General features: G+C 43.8%; 1 protein-coding gene across 3 annotated transcripts; it reads left to right on the top strand.

Annotated features, from left to right (window-relative positions):
* The first annotated feature begins 110 nt into the window (after nucleotides 1–110).
* Nucleotides 111–22,128, top strand: DNAJC15 (DnaJ heat shock protein family (Hsp40) member C15). Of its 3 annotated transcripts, XR_014513146.1 has the most exons (7): nucleotides 111–299; nucleotides 10,629–10,680; nucleotides 11,323–11,396; nucleotides 13,629–13,705; nucleotides 16,335–16,739; nucleotides 17,428–19,214; nucleotides 20,008–22,128. XR_014513146.1 is itself a non-coding variant. In XM_083448841.1 (6 exons), exons 1-6 carry the CDS (start codon nucleotides 201–203, stop codon nucleotides 21,946–21,948), a joined length of 444 nt encoding a protein of 147 aa, XP_083304967.1. In that variant the 5' UTR covers nucleotides 121–200; the 3' UTR covers nucleotides 21,949–22,128. The 3 variants fall into 3 exon arrangements, 2 of the variants coding, with proteins under 2 accessions (XP_083304967.1, XP_083304966.1); XM_083448841.1 differs by lacking the exon at nucleotides 17,428–19,214 and having other exon boundaries at nucleotides 121–299; nucleotides 16,335–16,405; nucleotides 21,878–22,128; XM_083448840.1 differs by lacking the exons at nucleotides 111–299; nucleotides 17,428–19,214 and adding an exon at nucleotides 710–733 and having other exon boundaries at nucleotides 16,335–16,405; nucleotides 21,878–22,128.
* The last annotated feature ends 1,931 nt before the right edge of the window (nucleotides 22,129–24,059 follow it).

Raw genomic sequence — 24,059 nt, forward strand, 5'->3', positions numbered from 1 at the left:
TATTTTGTTCCGACTACGTATTTCCTTTACACGCCGCCTTTTTCCCAGCAGGGGCTCGAGGCGGCAGACGGACTTCGCGCATGCTCAGTGCAGCTTCCCCGTCCACGGGAGGGCAAAAGCGAAGAGAGGCGTGCCGAGTTTGTCCCTCGCGGCGCCCCGTAGCCGCCGCCGCTTTCTCCACTTCTCTTTGCCTGGCCGCGATGGGGAGCACGAAGGGCGCCTCGGAGGGAGAGCGCCTTCGCTACGCCGAGTACAAGGGCGGCGGCGGTGGCGGCGGGCCCGGCATGAACGAGGGGCTGGTGAGTAGACGGGGTCGGATGGGGGGGTGCCTCAAAGGCGTGCGCACGCACCCTGCGGCCTAGCTGGAGTTGGGCGCCCACTCGAGCGCCCGGCTGTTGCCATGGCGACGTCCCTCCGCCGCGCCTGCGCAGCAGGGAGGCCTCGTCCTGGCCTTCCTTTCTCTGTCGCCCCTCGTCATTCTTGGGCGGCGCAGGACCCGCCGTCGCCCTTGCAGACCCCGCTGGTGCTCGAGGGGCGGGGAGCGGCGGCCTCCAGCTCCTCCTCCAACGTCGTTGACTCAGGCGGCCGGTCGGCCGTTAAACTGAAGCCCTTTCGGAAAGGGAACCCCCCCCCCCCCAGCTCCCCACAGTCTCATGAGAGGAAGCCCACCTCCTCAAAAGGCCGAGGGAGGAGTGCAGGGCCTGTGCGGAGACCCCCCTGCCCTATGCCAGGGGTCAGCAACCTTTTTCAGCCGTGGGCCGGTCCACCGTCCCTCAGAACATGTGGGGGGCCAGACTGTATTTTTTTGGGGGGGGAAATGAAGGAATTCATGTGCCCCACAAATAACCCCAAGATGCATTTTGAATAAAAGTACAGTGGTACCTCAGGTTAAGTACTTAATTCGTCCCAGAGGGCTGTACTTAACCTGAAACTGTTCTTAACCTGAAGCACCAGTTTAGCTAATGGGGCCTCTTCTGCCGCCGCGCCGCCGGAGCACGATTTCTGTTCTCATCCTGAAGCACAGTTCTCAACCTGAAGCACTATTTCTGGGTTAGCAGAGTCTGTAACCTGAAGCGTATGTAACCTGAGGTACCACTGTACACATTCTACTCCACTGTCCCCAATTCCAAGGGGAACGCAAACCCTGAGTATGTGCCTGGAACGCCTGGAATCTTGCCCTGCTTGGAGGTTGGGATGGTGTGTGTCCATTATGCCTGCAGTGTGAGGGAGGCTGGCATCTGCCCTTGCGGAAGCTCAGAGGGGCTGAGAGCAGACCCTGAGCCCTGCTGGGATGTGGAAGTGGACAAGTCATTCGTGGAGAAGCCTACCTGGAAGATGGCTGAGATGAGCTGCAGAGAGAGTGAATCGGAAAGCAAGCAAAATGTTAGTTGATTTGCAGCCTGCAGCTTAAAAAAAGGTACAGGAGACCAGCAGAACAAGCGGCACGGCACGGAGGACGCAGTCACGGTGCTTTTGGTATTGCAGGAAGACAGTCTGAGCAGCACAAACAACCACTGCACAGGGAGTGCCATAGCAACTTCCCACACAGTTGTCTCCGTTGCTCTATGTTCTCCCTCAACAGGGGAAAGAAGTCTGAGGGGAGGACGCTAGGAGAGCCCTTCTCTCACATGCGCTCTCATAGTCACTTGTGCTCACATACCTATCAAGCACCAACATTCGGGGCTCGTCTCTTGCAGCTGCTGACCATTACTTATTCCAGGGGTCAGCAACCTTTTTCAGCCATGGGCCAGTCCACCGTCCCTCATACCATGTGGAGGGCCGGACTGTATTTTTTTTTTTGGGGGGGGGGGGGGATGAACGAATTCCTATGCCCCACAAATAACCCAGAGATGCATTTGAAATAAAAGCACATATTCTACTCATGTAAAAACACGCTGATTCCCGGACCGTCCGCGGACCGGATTGAGAAGGCGATTGGGCCGCATCTGGCCCCTGGGCCTTAGGTTGCCTACCCCTGCCCTACGCTCAAACTGGTGCTAGGGGGGAATTTTTTTGAGGGGGTGGTGTTCTTCCCAACATCGCCACCCAATTCTGGCCAATGAGTGTTGCGAGCATCTTGGCACTTTCTCCATTTGGGGTTTCTGGTGTTGGCAGTTCCTTATGTGAATTTCCACGACTTCATGAAAACATAAGAGTATTTCTATAGGGTGCTTACGCCTGTCAACCCATCGTGCCACGGTGCACACTGATTTGTGCAGATAGGCGAGAAGAAAAGTGGAAATGTTCTTTCGCTTTGTTAACTAGAGATATATAGCACCGGTTTTTAACAGGATTGGCTTGTGAGGCTTCGGTATTTGCTCCAGTGGCCAGAGAGATGTAAGTTTTGTTATATGTTTATATCCTGCTTTTCCCCCCAGTTAGGAACTCAGAGTGACTTACAGATAAAATAGAAACAGCTAAAAACGGGGGGGGGGGGGGGAGCAATCATTAGAAATCAATTAAACAAAAATATAAGTAGAACAACATAGCTATATGATCTATTAAAACGTTGTTGTTGTTTAGTCGTTCAGTCGTGTCCGACTCTTCGTGACCCCATAGACCAGAGCACGCCAGGCACTCCTGTGTTCCACTGCCTCCCGCAGTTTGGTCAGATTCATGTTTGTAGCTTCGAGAATACTGTCTATCCATCTCGTCCTCTGTCGTCCCCTTCTCCTTGTGCCCTCCATCTTTCCCAACATCAGGGTCTTTTCCAGTGAGTCTTCTCTTCTCATCAGGTGGCCAAAGTATTGGAGCCTCAGCTTCAGGATCCTTCCAGTGAGCACTCAGAGCTGATTTCCTTCAGAATGGATGTGTTTGATCTTCTTGCAGTCCATGGGACTCTCAAGAGTCTCCTCCAACACCATAATTCAAAAGCATCAATTCTTCGGCAATCAGCCTTCTTTATGGTCCATCTCTCATTTCCATACATCACTACTGGGAAAACCATAGCTTTTACTATACGGACCTTTAACATAGTTAATTACAATTTAACATAGTTAATTACAATAAATACACCACAGCACCAACCCTCTGGTTTCTCATACAAATATTTTGCCTTTTACACCATTCAGTTACTAAGCTTGCTTTCACCCGCCCAACCCATTTTTGAAGCCAATTCTTCTATTCTGCAGTCCAGTTTTGCACTTCCGTTTTCTTCCTCCTACACATTTAACATAGTTAAATATATTAAAGCAACTGGTTTTGTTCTTATTTGAGAAACAAGCTCCCACCCACAGTTACAACTTTTTAATGACAGGATTTCTGTACCTGTGACAGCTTGATGACCGGCAGAGGTCAGATTGCTGGAACCTCCCCATTTCAGACATATGGTGATAAAATAAGCATCACCAGTTGAATTTCTACCTGATCTACATATGCTACAGCCGTAGGTGCTCGCCAGGAAAAAGATGGCATTCCTATACCCAGAAAGTTACCTAGAACATGTTACATACCTTTCTGTCACAGCTGATAAGCTGATGAAAAAGCGTAAATACAAAATGGGCATTTTGAGGGATAGTCATGTTATATTACATTATATAAATTTATATTAAGTTTGTATACCACCCTTTCTTGCAAATTAATACTATGGCATTTTAAAGACGCGGGTGGCGCTGTGGGTAAAACCTCAGCGCCTAGGACTTGCCGATCGCATGGTCGGCGGTTCGAATCCCCGCGGCGGGGTGCGCTCCCATCGTTCGGTCCCGGCGCCTGCCAACCTAGCAGTTCTAAAGCTCCCCCGGGTGCAAGCAGATTAATAGGGACCGCTTACCAGCGGGAAGGTAAACGGCGTTCCGTGTGCTGCGCTGGCTCGCCAGATGCAGCTTGTCACGCTGGCCACGTGACCCGGAAGTGTCTGCGGACAGCGCTGGCTCCCAGCCTATAGAGAGAGATGAGCGCACAACCCTAGAGTCTGGCAAGACTGGCCCGTACGGGCAGGGGTACCTTTACCTTTACTATTTTAAAGACTTAAGCAGCCCACTTTGTCAGACTGCTGTATGCATCTGATGAAGGCAACTGTAACCTACAAATGTTTCTTTTGCTTAGGCTACAGTTTCATAGGTCTGGCATCTCCTTGTTGTTTTATTGTGATGAATCCCTAATACTGGAGCCCCATTAGTTGTATTTATACAAGAAAACATTACTTAGTGGACATGGCAGCCATCAAGGGAGAGAGGGAGGGTAGGGCTTACATTAATCTTTATGTTTTAAGAGATTCTCAAATTCTGGATATTAAAAGGAAGGTCTGCAAAATGAATTAACATTTACATAGTTAGTTTTCCACTGCTATCTTGCAAATCGAAAGCATGCTGCTGGAGAGACTGCTCAAAAATAATGAATCACAATCCCATTTGTCTGAGAGTAAGCCTTTTTGAATTCAGTAACATCTATTTCTATTTAGAAATGATTAGAATTGTGCTGTTAGGCCCGTTCTTCCAATAATTTTGAATTAATAGGCAAATTTAACTGTGACTTCAGTACTTGCTGAAGCTGCGACATATTGGGTTAAGAGTATATATAGATATACATACTGGTATTTATAAATACTTATTGTTGGTCACTATTGCTGTGGCTGAGCCCCATTTATTTATGTGGTATCCAGTTAACAATTGCTATTTAAAATGTGATATTAAAAATGTGTCACTGATGTGAATTATGCATTAATTCACATTCCATTTTTTTTTTACTGTAATTGGTAAAATGTGTGACTGAATTGTAATATATATTAAAACGTTGACAATATACAAAATTCATTTTTTGCTTTGTAATCTTGAAGAAGAAAAAATGGTGGCTAGGCATCCCTTTGTTGCACCTGTAACCTAGCTTTAAGGGGCCATTTGGCAAATAGCTTACATACCTGAGTTTCTAACACTGCTCCAATGAGACTGCATGATTTAGGTAGGAATATATCAAAATGAAATATCATGGTAGGCTTGGAGATTGTAGGTGAATAAAAATGTGTATTATGCAAACATTTTAATTGCAGGGTTGGGATGCATGTCAGTCTTTCATTGTAGAGAGCAATAGAGCTGGTCAGAAACCTAAATGACATTTACTTTAGTTGCTTGCTGCCATATTGGGCCACTCAACCACCAGTCCCTTCCTGATCAACTTCTGTTACCTGTTTTAGTTTTGCACTAATATACTATGAACCTCTTGATCACTTAACACAAAGTACCTGTTTTCTTCTGGCATAGATTGGAGGTCAGGGGCAACAAACATAGCCTTTTCCCATTAGCAAAATGAACAATCTAATTACCTTGTGTCTCTTATTGTAAGAATTAATGTTTGTAAACTGCTTCAAGAGGTTTAGATTAAAGATGCCATACAAGTGGAAAGAATTAGTCTTGAAAATGATGAGTTAGGTTTTTGGAACCAGGCAAAACATGACAAGAATTCCAACAGCGAACTGTAATCACTTGAAGTGGTGCATCTGCTGGGGTGTTAAAGAATATTAATGTGATTTCTTAGGGAATGGAAGCAAGCGCTGAATCAGTACAGCATATTCTCACTGTATGCAGGGCCATAAAGTCTAGCCACGTTAACAGGTGAGATGAAGTTTGTTAGAATTTCTAAGTTCATCCTGTTTAAAGATCTGTATGCTGGAAAGTATTACTACCATTTCACAATGAGTTTATAGAGAAAAGTTACAATTTACTTCAATTAAATTAAATGCAGCACCTTTAAAGCTCTTTTGCATTTTAGCTTAGAACAGTACTGAGTACCTTTATTGATAGTTCCACATGTTATTTACTTGCATGTGACTAGGAAAAGGAAGTCTTAACAATTTTATTTTCTGTGAAATCAATATTATTAGTGCATCAGAGAGAGAATTGTAGAGTTGGAATCATCTAGGATCATCTAGTCCAATCCCCTGCCATGCAAGAATATGCAGCTGTAAATGTTCAGCAACTGTATGTGTGGATGATACAAAAACCTTAAACCTCTTTATGCAGAAGCAAGCGATGCGGAAATTAGACATATGGCAAGAAAATAATTGAATAGTGCTATAGGATTTGGGCTGGGTCTTGCTGTCATTGAACACTTTAAAAATTGTTTTAAATGTGACCTTGCCTTTCTCATTGAATCCACATTTATAGCAAGATTTCTCATACTGCAGTTTGTGGAAACACCACTGGGGATACATAAATGGTTTTATAGTTCTTACTGGCAGTAGACCTTTAAGTTCTGAGGATTCCTGACTTTGCAAGATTTTGCCTTTGATGGTGGGTCAACTGCATATAAGAGCAATTAAAAAAAAACACAATTGATACAGTTCAAAATAACAGCACATATGTAAAATCGCTTCAAATCCAGTGCAGACAGCAACTAGGGAAAAGATCTTCATTTAGAAGGCTGGTTGAAAGAGGAATCTCTTTAGCAGTGCCAAAAGGTGGTTGCGTCTGCACTAAAGGTCCCGTTCCAACATTGTGTGCAGTTGTGTGCAATGGCGCTCCTAATGGGTTGGAACTACCGGGTACCCTCTCCTGTGGAATGTGGTGATGGTCTTACCCCCTACATAGCCAACCCATCTTGTAGATATTAGCATGGTCATGGGCCATGTAGGGCTTTGTACGCCAATAACAGCACCTTGAAACTAGTCTGGTAGAGAATGGACAGCCAATGCAATTCTTTCAGTAGCACCGTAATACGATGGCGATATACTGCCCCAGTGAACAGTCAAGCTGTTGAATTTTGCAGTAGCCTCAAGGGCAGCCCCATATAGAGCACACTGAATTGCAGTGGTTTAGTGTTCTTGATAGAGTTGTGCTCCCCTTGAAAATGGGAGGCTTTGTTATTTGAGGCCCGGATGGATTTGGTGCTGAAGGGCCTATTTCTTGCTGCATCAGGCTTGCCAGCTATAGCCCTTCCTTTTTTCTTTATAAAAAATAATAATATTTATTAGAGGTTTAATAGTTACAGAAAAAAAGGAAAAAACCAATAAAAAATTTAACAGACAATACATTGGAAATAAAAAGAAAGACAAAAAACAAAACAAAAAAATACATCAAAACAACAAGAAAAACAAAAACATTTAATAAACACATCCAATATTTCCATATCTTTACCTTTCATTTACTTGTTTCATCGACCTCCTCACATCTCCCTTTTTGTATTCTAGTTCAATTAGCTATTTCAACAAATCCTTTCCATCTTTCTCAATTTTTTGTTCTATAATTTATCTTAACACAATCTAACTTTAAATTCTCCGCTTTGACCCATTAACAATCAATTTTTACTTAATTCTTTATAGCATTTCTGCTAAAACCATATAACTTCATTCCAGCATTTTTCTAACATTCATTAATTTTGCAATATTTCTGTAAATAAACTTTAAATTTTTTCCAATCTTCTTCCACCGACTCTTCTCCCTGGTCTCGGATTCTGCCAGTCATTTCCGCCAATTCCACGTAGTCCATCAGCTCGATCTGCCAGCTATAGCCCTTCCTGGACTAGTGTAACGTGGCTGCAGTTATTCATGGCTTAATAACCTCCCAGCTAGGTGACTCTAACACAGTCTATGGGGACCTATCCTGGAATAGGGTCTGGAAGCTGCAGCTGGTGCAGAATGCAGCCACAAGTGCTTTGAACAGTACAACAAATGGGACTCTTCAGGAGCTGCACTGGCTGCTGATCTACTGCTAGGCCAATTCAGGGTGTTGATCTTAAATGTATAAAGCCCTCAACGACTTCATCACCACTGGTGTTGGTGTAGCAACTATTACTTTTGCTGGTGTGTTGAGAAACAAAGTACAGTCATACCTTGGTTGACAAACGGCTTAGTTGCCAAACATTTTAGCTCCCAAATGATCGGAAACCGGAAGTGAGTGTTTTGGTTTTTGAACAATTTTCAGAAGCTGAATGTCTGATGCAGCTTCCGTGGCTTCCGATTGGCTGCAGAAACTTCCTGCAGCTAATCGGAAACCGCACCTTGATTTTTGAATGGTTCCAGGAGTTGAATGGACTCCCGGAACGCATTCTGTTCGTCAACCAAGGTACGACTGTACATGAATGCCTCCCCCCGTATCTGCCAATCCAAGCCTTGCTATCTTCAGGGGAAGCCATATCCTACCAACGGGTATAGCTGATATTATGGTGATTCAGGATACAGTCTTCTTTATGGTGGCACCTCATATGTAGATGTTCCACCATTTTGGAGGTACAATTTTATCCCTCATCAATGATTTCTCAGTGGCAGCTTAAAACACATATTATCAACCCAGGCATTGGGTATGTGTGCAACCCTAAGCCTGCTTATTTTTTAATGGTTGGATGCAATGTTTTTAATCCTGTTAAATCTAATGTTTATATTTTGTTATATGCAGGTTGAAGAGTGGTCTGAAAGTAAAATAAAATGTGTAGAATCTTGGTAATAAACCGTCATGGTTCCATGTTTCCCAAAGTATGGAAATTGCTGGATGCAGAAACTCAGGTGTATAAGCTAATTGTCAAATGGTGCCTTAAACCAGTGTGGTGTAGTGGTTAAGAGTGGTAGTCTCGTAATCTGGGGAACCGGGTTCGAGTCTCCGCTCCTCCACATGCAGCTGCTGGGTGACCTTGGGCCAGTCACACTTCTCTGAAGTCTCTCAGCCCCACTCACCTCACAGAGTGTTTGTTGTGGGGGAGGAAGGGAAAGGAGAATGTTAGCCGCTTTGAGACTCCTTAAAGGGAGTGAAAGGCGGGATATCAAATCCAAACTCTTCTTCTTCTTCTTCTTCTTAAACCTAGGTTGCAGTTGCTACAGTGTAATGTCCAAGCACTTTTTTTAAACTCTGAAATTTATCATTCGTGTCTAGGCTTCTATACTGCTTTATATTTTACAGATAAAATATCGCAGCGGTTTACAACACATTAAAACATCAAACAGAGCAATCTGGAATAAAACAAATTCAAGCTTCAAGGGAGATGTTTCAGATCTTTCACAAAGTGACATTTTGCTTTCCCCATATTTATTAACTGCTCAGTTTATACAGCTGCTCCATAGCAGAAGGACTATAGGGAGCCAGGAGGTGTAGCGGTGAGAGTGCCGGACGAGATCAGGGTTCAAACCCCCATTCTGTCATAAAGCTCACTGGGTGACCTTAGAGCATAGCTGTCAACTTTTCCCTTCTCTTGCGAGGAATCCTGTTCGGAATATGGGAATTTCCCTTTAAAAAAGGGGAAAGTTGACAGCTATGCCTTAGAGTCAGTAGCAACCTCTTAACCTACCTTTCAGGGTCGTTGTAAGGATTAAGTGGGGGGGGGGCAACCATGTACAGTGGTACCTCGGGTTAAGTACTTAATTTGTTCCGGAGGTCGGATTAACCTGAATTATAATAATTATATATTATTATTATTATTATTATTATTATTATTATTATTATTATTATGTAATTTAATAATTTAATTTAATTTAATTTAATATAATATAAATTAACTTAATAATATTAAATATACAGTGGTGCCTCGCAAGACGAAATTAATTCGTTCCGCGAGTCTCTTCGTCTAGCGGTTTTTTTGTCTTGCGAAGCAACCCTATTAGCGGATTAGCTGATTAGCGCTATTAGCGGTTTAGCGGCTATTAGCGGCTATTAAAGGCTTAAGGGATTAGCGGATTAGCTGCTAAAAGGCTATTAGCGGCTTAGCGGCTTAGAAAAAGGGGGTGGGGAGCGGAAAAAAAACACCAGACTCGCAAGACATTTTTGTCTTGCGAAGCAAGCCCATAGGGAAATTCATCCTGCGAAGTGCATTGAAAAACGGAAAACCCTTTCGTCTAGCGGGTTTTCCATCTTGCGAGGCATTCGTCTTGCGGGGCACCACTGTAATATTATTAAATATAATAATTATATATTATTAAATATAATAATTATATATTATTAAATATAATAATTATATATTATTATATATAATAATTATATATTATTATATAAAAATATAATTATAATAATGAATTAACCTGAAACTGTTCTTAACCTGAAGCAGCACTTTAGCTAATGGGGCCTCCTGCTGCCGCCGTGCCGCCGGAGCCCGATTTGTGTTCTTATCCTGAAGCAGAGTTCTTAACCTGAAGTACTATTTCTGAGTTAGCGGAGTCTGTAACCTGAAGCGTATGTAACCAGAGGTACCACTGTATTCCTTGGAGAAAAAGGTGGGATATAAATGCAATAAATAAGCTCTGCTGCTGACCTGCTTAAGAAAGCTGGAGAGGCCAGCCAGAGGGAGATGTCTGTCGCCAACCTGGCAACCAGAGATCTCCATGTAGTCCCAGTTGGACCCGTGTCAATCACAAAAAGCGCCTGGCGCCTGGGAAATTTCTAACACTGGCTGGAAGTGAGAGGTGTGGTTCAGTCTGCTGAAAATCCAGTTACATCAGGCTTGAGATAGTGCTGCAGGGAAGATTTTGTGGGGAAAGGAAAGGAAGTTGCCTAGTGAGCTATGGGCAGGGCTGTATGCACTGTGCCTTAGAAAACCTATTAAGTATAACATATTAAAATACTAAATATTGACACCTATAAATCTGGTGTCAATATTTAAAATTACATGGACTCCTTTTGTATTTTCCTCCACTGTTTGTTATATGTATTGCCAGCTTGACTAGTTACAACTTAATACATTCCTATATAATTGTATTATGTTATTATTTTAAACAGGCTCGATCTATGATAAGTATTGGCCTTGGTGTTGCAGCCATTGCTTTTGCTGGTAAGTTTGGGGGGGAAGAGGGGTGTGTGTGTGTGTGTGTGTGTGTATGTGTATGTGTGTGTGTGTGTGTGTGTTTAGAAACAAATGTGCCACCCATTACTGCATTTCTTAAGACAAACCGAATAGTAATGGAATGTGTTTTAATGAGAAAAGAACTTGAACTTCTTTTTATATTGTAATATTTTATATTTTCTATATTTATAATGGGCCCGCTGGGCCCTGGATTGCTTACTCTAGCTACCGGTGACTCTCCAGTATCCTAAGCAGGAGGCTTCCCAACCAAGGAAATAAATTTGAGTAGAAAGATTTCCCCTGAAATTCACAAGGCAGGTTTATAAAAGACTTGCTTATTAACATAAGAATTTTGCTATTCCTGATTATTCTCCTAAAAGACAGCTTTCCTGGTGATGCTATAAATGGGCGATGTGCCTGCCAGCTCATCGTGGTGCATTGCTGGGCTTGCCTCCAAAAGCAGCCACTCAGGGAACGTTTTGAATCAGGAAAGGGCAACAATTTGGACCTTCAGACAAATGAGATGAAAAATTGGGTTCTTCTCTGTTTTCTTGCAGAAATTACTGTTGCTGCATGCTTGCTTAGCAGATGAACAGATGTTAAATTGCCTTTTGTTTCAATATTTTATAGGTCGTTATGCATTCCAGCTCTGGAAACCACTAGAACAAGTAATCACGGAAACAGCAAGGAAAATTTCAGCCGCTGTAAGTTTAGAGCTCAGGTCTCTCTGGTGAGATTAGAAGCTTGAGGGAGACAGAGATAACGTTGCGGGATAAGTATACCTAACCCTGACCCAACTAGGTGATGACTACAATGAAAGATCGGGGACGCGGGTGGCGCTGTGGGTTAAAGCCTCAGTGCCTAGGGCTTGCCGATCGAAAGGTCGGCGGTTCGAATCCCCGCGGCGGGGTGCGCTCCCGCTGTTCGGTCCCAGCGCCTGCCAACCTAGCAGTTCGAAAGCACCCCCGGGGGCAAGTAGATAAATAGGGACCGCTTACTAGCGGGAAGGTAAACGGCGTTTCCGTGTGCGGCTCTGGCTCGCCAGAGCAGCGATGTCACGCTGGCCACGTGACCCGGAAGTGTCTTTGGACAGCGCTGGCCCCCGGCCTGTAGAGTGAGATGGGCGCACAACCCTAGAGTCTGTCAAGACTGGCCCGTATGGGCAGGGGTACCTTTACCTTTACCTTTACCTTACAATAAAAGAACAGGGACTCATTCACTTCCTGTCCCACCATGGCTGTAAATCTGGATTGGCCAGGCAGTCAAGGGACTCTCAGGTATATGGTTACCCCATTTCCTTTACATTTATTCCAGTCCTGGGTGGAAGTGAAACCTGGGGGTGCAAGGCAAGCAGGCAGCCTACTTGTCCTTCACTAGAATCCAAAGTAGTTAGCTTTCTTCTGTCAAATCCCACTTATACCTCATGTAGCATTGAGCCAAAGGGTCTAGGGCAGATGAGCATGACAGTATCTTCTTGAGTCTTGCAGGCAATAGCCAATTTTAAGAAGCTTGTTTAGAAAAGGCAAGAGGACAGTCGTAAAAAGCAGAATTAAGTTTTAAGAAAAATGAACATTTTAGTTCAACTATCCATTTCATGTCTTCCATATTAACTTTCCCCCCTTCTTTTGGTTCTGTGCACACGTTTTCCCTAGGTCTTGCCAATCATATCTTTTTAAAAATTGTGCATTCAAGTAATGGCTTGAGATAGTAAACCATTACTATGCGTAATTCCTACGCATTTCTACAGAGCCAATAAGTGCATCCTTCCAATTTCCAGTTTTACTCAGTTTAGTTGTATAAATCAGGTTCCAGATCAACTAGTTCGCTTGGAGGAAATCTTTTGATCCCTCAATGCAAATGAAATTAGATTCAAAGGGACTTTGATCAATATTAAAGCTACAGCTTTAAATAGAAGTTCAATATATTCAGAATCACACAAAACGTAGGAAAGAGCACCCTACTAATACTTTAGGACTTAGGAGTTAAGAATCATTTTTGAAAACTACAAAGAGACCTTATGACTTACTTTTTTCTCTCAGCTATTGTGTCAAATATGACTACAGTAGATACAGTATGATTTTATCTCCTCTAGCAACAGCAAAAGTCTTGTTCCATTGATCATGTTTCAAAACCAAATCTGATCTTTTTAAAGCAGAGGTTGGATGGCCATCTGTCAGAGATGTTTTAGTTGAGATTCCTGCATTGCAGGGGTTGGAACAGTTGACTCTCTCTAACTAGATTCCATACCACTTGCCACATCAGTCTGGAGGCAGAGTAACAACACATTTATAAAATATACTATTCACATTAAAATCAATATACACAGGGCAGAGTTGAAACATAAACAGTCTGTTGGAATTAAACACTTGTAAAGTCCTGGGAACACAGATATATTCTTAGTAGGCATCAAAACTTCATCAGTGTTGGCACCTGCCTGAGCTCAGAGGGGAGGTGATTTATTAAGAAGGGTGCCATCACCGAAAAGCCTCTTCCTCTGGATGCCTCCTCAACTGATTGTAACACTTGAATAGCGCAAGAAAGGTGAAGATGCTCCCTTACATCACCTGCTCCCAAACTGTTAGGGCAGGCATAGGCAACCTCAGCCCTCCAGATGTTTTGGGACTACAATTCCCATCATCCCTGACCACTGGTCCTGTTAGCTAGCGATCATGGGAGTTGTAGTCCCAATACATCTGGAGGGCCGAGGTTGCCTATGCCTGTGTTAGGGCTTTACAGGTGAGGACCAAAACCTTAAACGTGGCCCAGTCGGTTATTGGTAGGCAGTGCAGCTCGTCTGAGAGCAATGCCGTGCGACTGCAGCATGACAAAATGTTGAGTTGCCTAGCTGCCACTTCTTGCCCTAGCTACAAAATTGAATCAAGGTCATTATACCTCACACACAGATCAAATTACTTCATCTTGTCTCTCCCATGCAGAATCTTTCTTCCTATTATAAAGGCGGATTCGAACAGAAAATGAATCATCGAGAAGCTAGTCTTATTTTAGGCACAAGGTAAGTGTTTTGCATTGAAACAGAATCTATTCTGTGCCAAAGCCTGAAAGAAAAATGGTGTGAAATGTGGGGTAGACCCATCTTATCCAGTAGTTTTATTAAGGATAAAAAGCACTAAAAGAAGTTGCCTGCAAAAATTACCCAGTTTGCTGTGTTGAAAGAACTCTTGGTATTTATTTACCTTTATATACTTGTATACTTCTGCCAATAAATTCAAAATAGCTTACAAAATAAAAAAGTGGCTTATACAAAATTGAACAGTACAGAAAGGATGAAGATGGAAGGGGGAAATTAGCAAATTTGGGTACTAATTCTCCCGTATTAAAAACAGTTTTAAGTGGCGCATTCAGTTATACTCCTGCAGTTTTGCACATGTTTAATTCTACATGATTCAGAACATGGATGACTTAAAATCTATGCTTTGTGCACGTGAGCTAGTCAGAAGGAATCCTGTGTAGACTGAGTGTGTAGCCTCTGTATGGGTCAACCAGTCATTTGGGGACATTTCCTCCCCCCACCCCCCGGCAGCGCATGTGACCCATTCCCTCCCCCTCCCAACCTTCAATATTTTACCTGATAGGCCAGCCCTGCCAAGCAGCCTCCCAATTTCCTTCCCCAAGCCCATGATCATTCACTCTGCTCAGTTCATTAAACTACACAGCCCAATGCCTAAAAGCGGAACTACATTATAACAAGCGCTCAGTCTCCCGCACACCAGGCATGTAGACCTGGATTTGTGGGCGTCAGCCCTACTCACAGCCAGGCTAAAGGTAAAGGATTTCCCCTGAAATTCACAAGGCAGGTTGTGACCGACTCTGGGGTTGTGGCGCTCATCTCGCTTTATTGGCTGAGGGAGCCGGCGTACAGCTTCCGGGTCATGTGGCCAGCATGACTAAGCCACTTCTGGCGAACCAGAGCAGCACACGGAAACACCGTTTACCTTCCTGTTGGAGCGGTACCTATTTATCTACTTGCACTTTGAGGTGCTTTTGAACTGCTAGGTTGGCAGGAGCAGGGACTGAGCAATGGGAGCTCTCCGCGTCGCGGGGATTCGAACCACCGACCTTCTGATCGGCAAGTCCTAGGCTCTGTGGTTTAACCCACAACGCCACCCGCGTCCCCAGCCAGGCTACTGTTCCGCAAACATGAGCTCTGACAAACAGATTGGAGTAAACTTTGTGATGGCCTCACTGAAGAGGACACGCCAGTTGCCCCCCACAAACAGCAGCTATCCAAACAACAGACAAAGGGGATGAGGCCCTTCCATAGATCTCTGGGCTGGATATTCCCAACAGGGCTGCTGCAACACAGCAGTGCCCCGGCTGGTGGACCTGTTGGGGAAAAGATGTACTCTTACAGCCTGATTTGATAGTCCACTCTCTTCACTGAATGGTAAGAGTTGGAAGGCATACCTAGGGTAGACCCTCTGCAATGCAGGAATCTCAACACGCCGTCCCCCATCCAATTTGAAACCCTGCTTAGCTTTGCAAATGTGCTAGCAGTTTTTTTGCTGCACCACTAGGAGGGGATTTCTCCATCACATGCTCCAGCAAGACACTTTCTGTCAGTGCCGTGTGTTTTGACTGTTGGCACTGCTTGCATGCGTCTCGTACCACTGATCAGCACAGGTGAATACTCATGTGTAAATGTGTGTAGACCACTCTCAAAAGATCCCCAAAACGCAAAGCTATGGATTACTTTGAAACTTCATTCTTCAAGGATGTAATACTGTCGCTTCCCCACCAGATGGCAAATACCTCTAGATGTTGAAGCAAAATGAAAAAAAATCCTTCCAATAGCACCTTAGAGACCAACTACCGTATTTTTCGCTCTATTGGATGCACTTTTTCCCCTTCAAAAATGAAGGGGAAATGTGTGTGCGTCCTATGGAGTGAAGACGCCATAGCCCCGCGACCCTCTCCCGGCTGGAGAAGTGACATGCGACTATGGCAGCAGCCTCTCCGCTGCGCCTTTCCGCTGCTCCCTGACCTGCTCTTTGGGGCTGGTGGTGGGCTTCCCCCCGCCAGCCCCAAAGAGCAGGTCGAAAGGAACCTGAAGCCTGGAGAGCAAGAGGGGTTGGTGTGCACCGACCCCTCTCGCTCTCCAGGCTTCCAAGGTAGCCACCTGAACCAACCTTAAACGGCACCTTGTTTTAGAGCGGGAAAACAAGAGGGGGAAAATTATCCCTCTCTCTGCGCAGCGCCTCCTGCCGCTTCGCTGAAGGGGCGCTGGGCAGAGAGGGGGAGATTTTTTTTTCTTGTTCTCCCCCCTCTAAAACAAGGTGCGTCCTATTGTCCGGTGCGTCCAATGGTGTGAAAAATACGGTAAGTTTGTTCTTGGTATGAGCTTTTGTGTGCATGCACCCTTCTTCAGATGCTTTGATATCTCAAGAAGTGTGCATGCACATGAAAGCTCATACCAAGAACAAACCTAGTTGGTCTCTTAAGGTGCTACTGGAAGGATTTTATTTTTTTTGTTTTGACTACGGCGGACCAACACAGGTAGGTAACAGGTAGTTACCTACCTGTAACTACCTCTAGATGTTGTTTATCAGAAGAAAACAATTTTGCTAATTTAGAGCCCGCAAGAATCTTTATTTATGGTAAGCACTCTAAATTTATCTTTACAGTCCATCCGCTGGGAAGGCCAAGATTAGAAATGCTCACAGACGAATCATGCTTTTGAATCACCCTGATAAAGGTAAGCTTTGCGTTCCATAAATATTAGTTGATAGGTAATGTGCTGCCAGACCTTCTCTCTTCACATGTGTATGAAGCAAAACACTAATCACTAACTTCACAAATTCGCTGCAGTGCATTTCAAAACATATCTTGGAAGTGTTGCCTGCAGTATGAGACAGATTTGCATCCGGTCTCTGTGATCCAAAGGAAGGAATGTATAGCTGCCTTTGGGGTCATTTACTTGATCACAAACTAAGCAGCTGTCAAACATAGTGTGAAGAACCACTGTGTGAAGTAGCTCACACAGGGGAAACATTAACCATGAAGCTGCAAAAATCCATGTCTATATTGAGGCAAGGAAGAAGGGCTACCCCTATGCTATCCATATAATCAGTTATCAGTAATCAATATATTCATATATGCTCACACATAATCAGGGCTTACAGTATTTTATAATCCATTTTGAATCAAAAGGAAGCTGTGCCTTAGCTAACTGCATACTGCTTGAAACAGCAAAATTAGGAGCCGACCTTTCCCCTACAAACATCCGTGTACCCTGGACAAGGGAAAGACGTGAATCAGAGATTCTGGGACAAAATCCCCTCAGATACAGGCTAAATTAGTCCACTGGAACAGGAAGAGCAAAACCACAAAATCTCCAAAACTCCCTGTCCTGTCATAACTAGGGGAGAGGTTAGACAGAGCGTCACTGCAAGCAACGGAAAGCAGAACTAGAACTCTGTGCTTGACCAGGAGCTGGAAGCATGGCAAGAAGCTTGCTAATTGGCTAATTTCGCTGGCGATATCGTGACTGCCTCATGGTTGTCTCATGATCTATGATTTGCTGTGATCTGCTCAGCTATAAAGACCTCTGGATTTCTGTCAATCGGGGTCCCAGTTCCTTTTGGAAGAGATTCCAAACTGGGTCCTTATTGCCTGGCAATAAACTTCACCTTCTAATTCTCCATTTGCTGAGTCTGCCTGGTCCTTATTGACGCCAGGGGGGTACCTGCTTACGTTCACGTGCTTCAATATGAACAGAGTATGTGCAGCCATAAATAGACAAACACATTTTTGAGCAGAATGTCATACAAATGTATGTACTAGATTTTAGCGCTCTTAAAAACTATAAAACCAGGCACAGATGTTTTAACTAGCCAGGTTTTTAATGTATGTATCTCCCCAAAAAGCTCTTATTATAACTTTAACTACACTACAGCTGGTTGGGAAGGAAAGCCCATATGTTCGTTGCTGTTTGTACTTTGATACAACAGATGGTATAGAGTTGCACAGTATTTAAAAAGCCAAAAGGGGGGAAGTGAAGACTTTTATATCTCGTTGACAGATTTATAGTTTATTCCTTCTCATTTCAGGAGTATAAAATTAATCCTGACCTCATTAAGGTGAAAGGTGTGGAGCACACCATTTCTTATTTCTCCCTGCCCCTCTTTTTACTAGTAATTTATTCATTAAATAAATCAATAAAATTGGATTTACTCTGTAGATGCAGGAACGAGACAATGATGGAAGAAAATGCATTTGGAAGCAAACAAAGAAGTGTAATTCTGTGGTCAAAACACTGCTGCTTAACACCTTGGAGAGTCACAGGCAAAGGGGAGAGGTTTGCAGTTCAGCTGCAGTGAAGGGGGAGTTGTTATAGCACAGTACTCTAATGGCGCCCCAGCACCCACTTACACATGTGCAGAATGCTTTTGAGACAGCACCGGGCGCAATCCTTCCTTCCGTTTCACCTAGCCCATCCATCATTCAAGACATAAAAGGGCTGGACATATATCAGATGTCTTGGCCCAGCGCGAAGTTTTAGTTGTCCAAGCGACCTTCATGGGATTTTTCCATTCCAGTTTCCCACAGGAGGTCAAGCTCATTCTGATAATTTTTAGGGGGTGGGCCTTGACTAAGACACTTCTGCTGCCATCAGTCAACTTCCTAGACATCAATCATTGTCGCAGCAGATGCCGTGGCAGCTCCAAGAGCAGCCGTGGGAATGTTGCAGGTACAATGCCTTGCACGATGCCAATTTCCTTAATGGAGGTTTGCTTTGAAAAAGCAATTGCAACAGGTGAAATAACATTAGATTCAAATATTAGAAGAGTTGAAAATACACAGCTGACAAATGTAGATCATATCATGTTTTCATATCTGGGGCCTAGTTTGTATTTTTGCTCTGTCTCCATGCCTATTATCCTCTGACGGAGGCCGTATTATAGCCAGTTGTAATATGTCCCTGCATGGGACATTTTGAGAGGCTGTGGCAATAATCTCTATGCTGTGTAAGCTATATGCTGCTCTTTAGTGATTCCAAGGCTAACACAGATAAGGAACGTCATCTGCTTGGGATTCTCCCAGTTACTGCACTTTCAGCAATGAGATTTGAAGCCAGCCAATTTACAGCATTGCCCTGGCGGAGTAATATTGTGTATTCAGGCATTATATACCTGAATAAACGTTGGGGCAAGTTTCTGGCGTAGATATTTACACGCTCCTAGACACAGATAAAAATATATTGATTAGTGACTACGGTAAAATCTCCTGATGGGAGAACATAATACAGTATCAAAGAATCACAAGTGTTGTTGCTGTTACATCCATATTCCATGATACGTTTTTTATCTACCAGGTATTTCTGTTCCTGTTTGTCGAGATCCTTATCAGGAGCATGTGCGATGCAGCACTCCCTGCCCCCTCTTCAGAGTTTGGGGCTTCACGGTTCTCCTTTTACCCACAAGATACCCCACTTCCACCTCACCAGAGCATAGTTTCCTTCCTCGTCTTCCACTTGTTTTTCTCTTCTTTCCCTTAGCCCACCTGTATAAAATAAATAAATAAATAAATAAATAAATAAATAAATAAATAAATATATCATCTTTATTGTCATTGCCCCCTTCGGGGACAACAAAATTACTTGACTGCTCCATAAAAACACTAATTAAACAATATAGTAAAGTACAGCAAGGGAGATTAGATGACTTTCAAAGTCCGGGCTTCCCATTCAGGGCCAAGATCGCTCTGGAGAAGAAGCTGTTCTTAAGACGGCTCGTTCTTGTCTTCATCGTCCTGTATCTCCGTCCCGACGGCAAGAGCTCAAAGAGACAGTGACCAGGATGCGATGGATCTTTTACTATGTCCAGTGCCTTCCTATGGCACCTTGTGGCATAAATCTGCTCTAAGGTGGAGAGTGGGCAGCCAACAATGCTCTCTGCTGCCTTAACAACCCTGCGCAACCCCATCCTGTCCTGGGTAGTACAGCTTCCGTACCACACACATAAGCCATAAGTAAGCACGCTCTCAATGGCACAGTGATAGAAGGCAAGCAGCAGTTTCTGCGGAAGATGGTTTTTCCTTAGTATTCTCAAAAAGTACAGTCTCTGCTGCGCCTTCTTCACAAGCCCCCTTGTGTTGACACTCCAGGACAGATCCTCTTGTAATTCAATGCCCAAGAATCTGAACGTTGTTACCCTCTCCACACAGACCCCATCAATCAAAAGTGGCTGGACATTGCTCTTCTGTCTCCTGAAGTCCACCACAAGTTCCTTTGTCTTCCTTGTATTTATGAGCAAGTTGTTAGCTTTGCACCACTCTGTCAGCCACTCTGTTGTATAGCAACATCCGCCCAATTTTCTAGCCCCCTCTCCCTCCCCACATTAACCAAAGGTGATCTAGACACCTCACTTTGAGAAGCTGTATCCTGTCGACGTGTACTAATTATTTGTGTGGTTTTTTCTGTTCCTGTTAAATGGTGTAAAGGCACTAGGGACTTCACTTCAGTATGCATGTTAGGATTTTGTTGTGTGCATGCTCAGATTCCTGCTGTGAAAGTGCCACAGAGTGTCTTGTATCTTTCCCACTTGTCGTCTTGCTTCTCTGATGCTAACATAATGTTATACAAGATGTGGGGTGTACAAAATGTCTTTGCCCATTGCAAGGTTTCATGTATCATGCTTCAGATGGTGTTTATTCTATGCAGGGGCCTATATGCATGTAGCATTGCACAACTTTGCTCCTTCCTTCCCTCCAGACCCTAAATGCAGAGGGGTCAGCCCGTGGATTAAAAACTATAAAAAGAAGGGAACCAAGTGCAGGGTTCTCATAGCATAGTAATCTGTAGATGGAATTTCTATTGCATGTGATTCCTCCGAGCAGATGCTTAGAAAAGGTTGTTTATAACGTTCTGCAGTGGAAAGCACGTTGTCCCAGAAAAACATCTAGGTGTTTGTTGCTGCACGGTGAGCTCCTGACAACAGACCTTTGGTTGTTATTTTCAGTGGCAGGAGGCAGATGGTTGGCACTCGAGGAGAGTGAAAAAAATAAACATCGAGACTGCTGAACTGTAATCAGATTGTTAGATGGACTGGAAAGCAGTGGCAGCGTTGAGGACAGGGAAGAAGAAGGCAGTATTCTGTGCCTAACAGCATTAATGTGATGCATTTGGCTGGTATGCCTGTGCCTTAACTGAAAAATGGGGCATGTTTGCAGCGCACACCTAATGATTCTACGTTAAAATATTCCTGCTGGAGTTTCCTTCAAAGCATGCTGTCAAAAATAAATTAAACATGGTGCGGTGCCTTAATCTGCCTGTGGTCTGAGGATTTGATGCTGTTACTGCACAACGATATATCTGTCCTTGTGGAATTGATCTTGGGAAAGCAATCCTAACTTTCTTATGATGGAGAGCAGTGTTTCCTTGCCTCTAGGTCAGGAGTGGGGAACTTCAGGGCCTGGTGAAGAGACTCATCCATGGCTCTGCCCACCACTGGCATGCGGCCCCTGAAAGGCTGCCCATGAGAGAATATGGCCCTCAGGTTCTAAATGTTCCTCGGCCCTGACATAGACTTCAAAGCCCAGCACTGGCCTGGAATGACTTTGAAGAAATCAGTGCTTCACTTCATTCATTCATTGAAAAGATGTCGATATTGCTCTTCAGCAGAAGTTTTGGGTCGGCTAAGATGAAACACAAGCAGCTTATTAAGAAGCCTGGGAAAACACAGCATCTTGTCTGGTGCTGAAAGTGTGTTGGCACCAGGTAGGCCTCACTGGGAAGGGTTTCACAAATGGTGTGCCACCACTGAGAAGGCTCTGAACTGCAACACTCCAAATTTTTGCTTGTGGATATTCCAGAGAACCCACTGCTTAACAAAACGAGACATTAGCCAGTCAATAGATTTAGGAAAGTCAGTTGTCTTGTGTCTTAACTTGAAATGCTATACTATACCTGGGAGTAAGTTGAACCCTAGTGGACTATAATGGAATTTACTTCCAAGTAGACATGGATAGAATTGCGCCATCAGAAAAAGCAGTTTGATTGCCCTTAGGATTGTGGTTCATTGTGATACTTGTGTCAATTTCTTGTTAGAAAGTTAATGAAACTTGGTGAGATGGCATGTGAAATTTACTTTCCATAACAGCGGAGTAGGCTTATTGTTAAATCCAGCGTTATGTAGTCTTCACTTTATTCTCTCTTCTTTTTATTTAGGTGGCTCTCCTTACTTGGCAACGAAAATCAATGAAGCGAAAGATTTGTTGGAATCAAGCAGTAAACATTAGGGCTCCGGGATTCTGTTTCGTTAGGAAGCATCGTAGATCATTCAGCATCCTCCTATAAAGCAGCTTTCTGTTTTGTGTTGGGTGCTAATGTTGGATCTGATCTTCAGCTACAGTGTATTCAGAAAGTTGAATTTGTAATTTCAAGCACTTAATAATAAAATTCACTTTCAGTATTAGAAACCTCACATGTTCCGTTCTTGTGGGAAGTATATTTGCATGGGTAATAAACTCCCCCCCCCCCCCCGGCCCTTGCGTCTGCCTCTAGGAGCCAAAACAGTGAGAGACATCAGCAATGGCAGCCCAGGTGAGGAAGCAATAAGCAATACAATATAAGCTTATTATTCAAGCCAAACCTGCAGCAATCTTACCAATAAAACAACATCCAACATTGATGAGCCAGCATCCATGATGTAAGAGAGGTTACCAGAGAAACTGAAAGCCAAATCTAGGTTGATTTCAAATAGAACTTCTGAATCACCACAACAATTTATAGTGATGTTATCTAACTCCTTTTTCCTGGTTTTGTTTTTGCAGCCAGTGCATAGAGTGCCACTTTGTGTGTCAAGAGGGTATTGTTATCACTCAAAAGAAACCGACGGTTTCTGCTGGGATGTGCCTGCCTGCTGGAGTGAACAAAGGCTTCAGAAAGCGATATAGATGCTGCTTTCTAAAACCTGTGTTCACTCCAGCAGACTAACAGATAATGTGTGATGTCTTCCAACTGAGGTTGACCACAAATGCAAAGTCTGTCTGCATACAGGACCTTGTAGCAGCCATCCAAGACTGCAATGGGCATCATTTCGAAACTCAGCTCACTAAAGTCATTTCTTAGGGAAGCTGGTGAGTTTGATCAGCTAACTAGCTCTGAAATGCTCTATTCTGAAGATTGGATACCAAGAGGGAGGGGATTGGTGTTTCTAATGGGTTGCAGGTCCCTTCTGGAGTCTACCCAGAAGAGACAACCTCTTAGTTGACACCTGTTCACGGTCAAAGCAGAGCTCAGTTCTGGAAAATGATAATAGTCTAAAACATCTTGATAAGCTGCTTCCCAGAGTTGGTTATTGCCCAATTCCATATAGCACAGAGCAGGAAAACGCTCAATAGGCATAGTAGTATTTTTAAATATATATACTTTAACTGAGCAAAGCTCTTGCCTTAATTGTTGGCCACCCAGATTCTGTTCAAAAAAGAGCTGCTGATATTGTTGATGGCAGAAAATATAGCCTTAAAAAACCCCAACAAATTCTGCAGTTTCCTAAACTTCCCAAACTCTGTGTTCATGATGGCAGGGGCAGGGAGGGGGCCCAGATGTGGAAGGGCGGTGGTGGGGCATTTTGCCTACAGCAGCAAAACATCCTGGGCTGCCCCTGCCCACACCTTGTTGGCTTTCTACCACCATAATTGTTTTTGGGATTAGGATTTTGTTGGGCAGAGCGGCCTCCTCACCCTGCTGCTGAACTTGCACATCTGCTAACTGACCTTAACACTTTGCCAGCCAGGGGTCCCTCTAGCTCCTAGAGGGATACTTAACAGGGTCAAGGAAGATTATCTGCCTCCTGGCATATGTGCCTTCAGGTTGCTTTGCTCATGCTTTTTCCCGTTTTTTTTAATATTTTCTGTATGGTTCCCAGATGCATAATGCACATACATATTTTGGATGGTCATATTTAGGATGCCAGGAGAGAGGGCTACTTTATTTTGCAATAGCAGCTTGTGAAGAATAGTTGAAAGCTCTTTCCCCTTGTTTTTTTCAGCTAGGAAGCTTACAGTACTTGTTTTTCTGATAATATGGCAGAAAACACAGGGGAGGCTCTGACATGGGTTTAGCAGTGCAACACAGCGGAGTAAAGGTTTTCAGACTTGCAGCATTCAAGGCACCCTTTCCACACCAACGTATTTGCAAGTTACAAAGAAAGCCTGAGTATCCTAAGGAAAATGTTGTTCATATAAAACACCACCCTTTGTGATCTGTGTGTTGTCTCTCATCCATCCCCACAACAACTGTGGCTTTGCAGGAAGATGGAGAGAAATGGGCAAACTGTCTTGCAGGAAACTTTATTACTCATTACTAGACCTTGAGGATAAATTAGATTTGGGCTAGATATTAATGT

The sequence above is a fragment of the Podarcis tiliguerta genome, assembly GCF_965153285.1.
Source record: "Podarcis tiliguerta genome assembly, chromosome: 7".
Taxonomy (NCBI): Eukaryota; Metazoa; Chordata; class Lepidosauria; order Squamata; family Lacertidae; genus Podarcis; species Podarcis tiliguerta.

Coding starts and splice junctions, on each gene's coding strand:
- DNAJC15 (XM_083448841.1), top strand. CDS start 201: ATGGGGAGCACGAAGGGCGCCTCGGAGGGAGAGCGCCTTCGCTACGCC. Junction 300..10,628: donor CCGGCATGAACGAGGGGCTG/GTGAGTAGACGG, acceptor TATTTTAAACAG/GCTCGATCTATGATAAGTAT. Junction 10,681..11,322: donor TGCAGCCATTGCTTTTGCTG/GTAAGTTTGGGG, acceptor AATATTTTATAG/GTCGTTATGCATTCCAGCTC.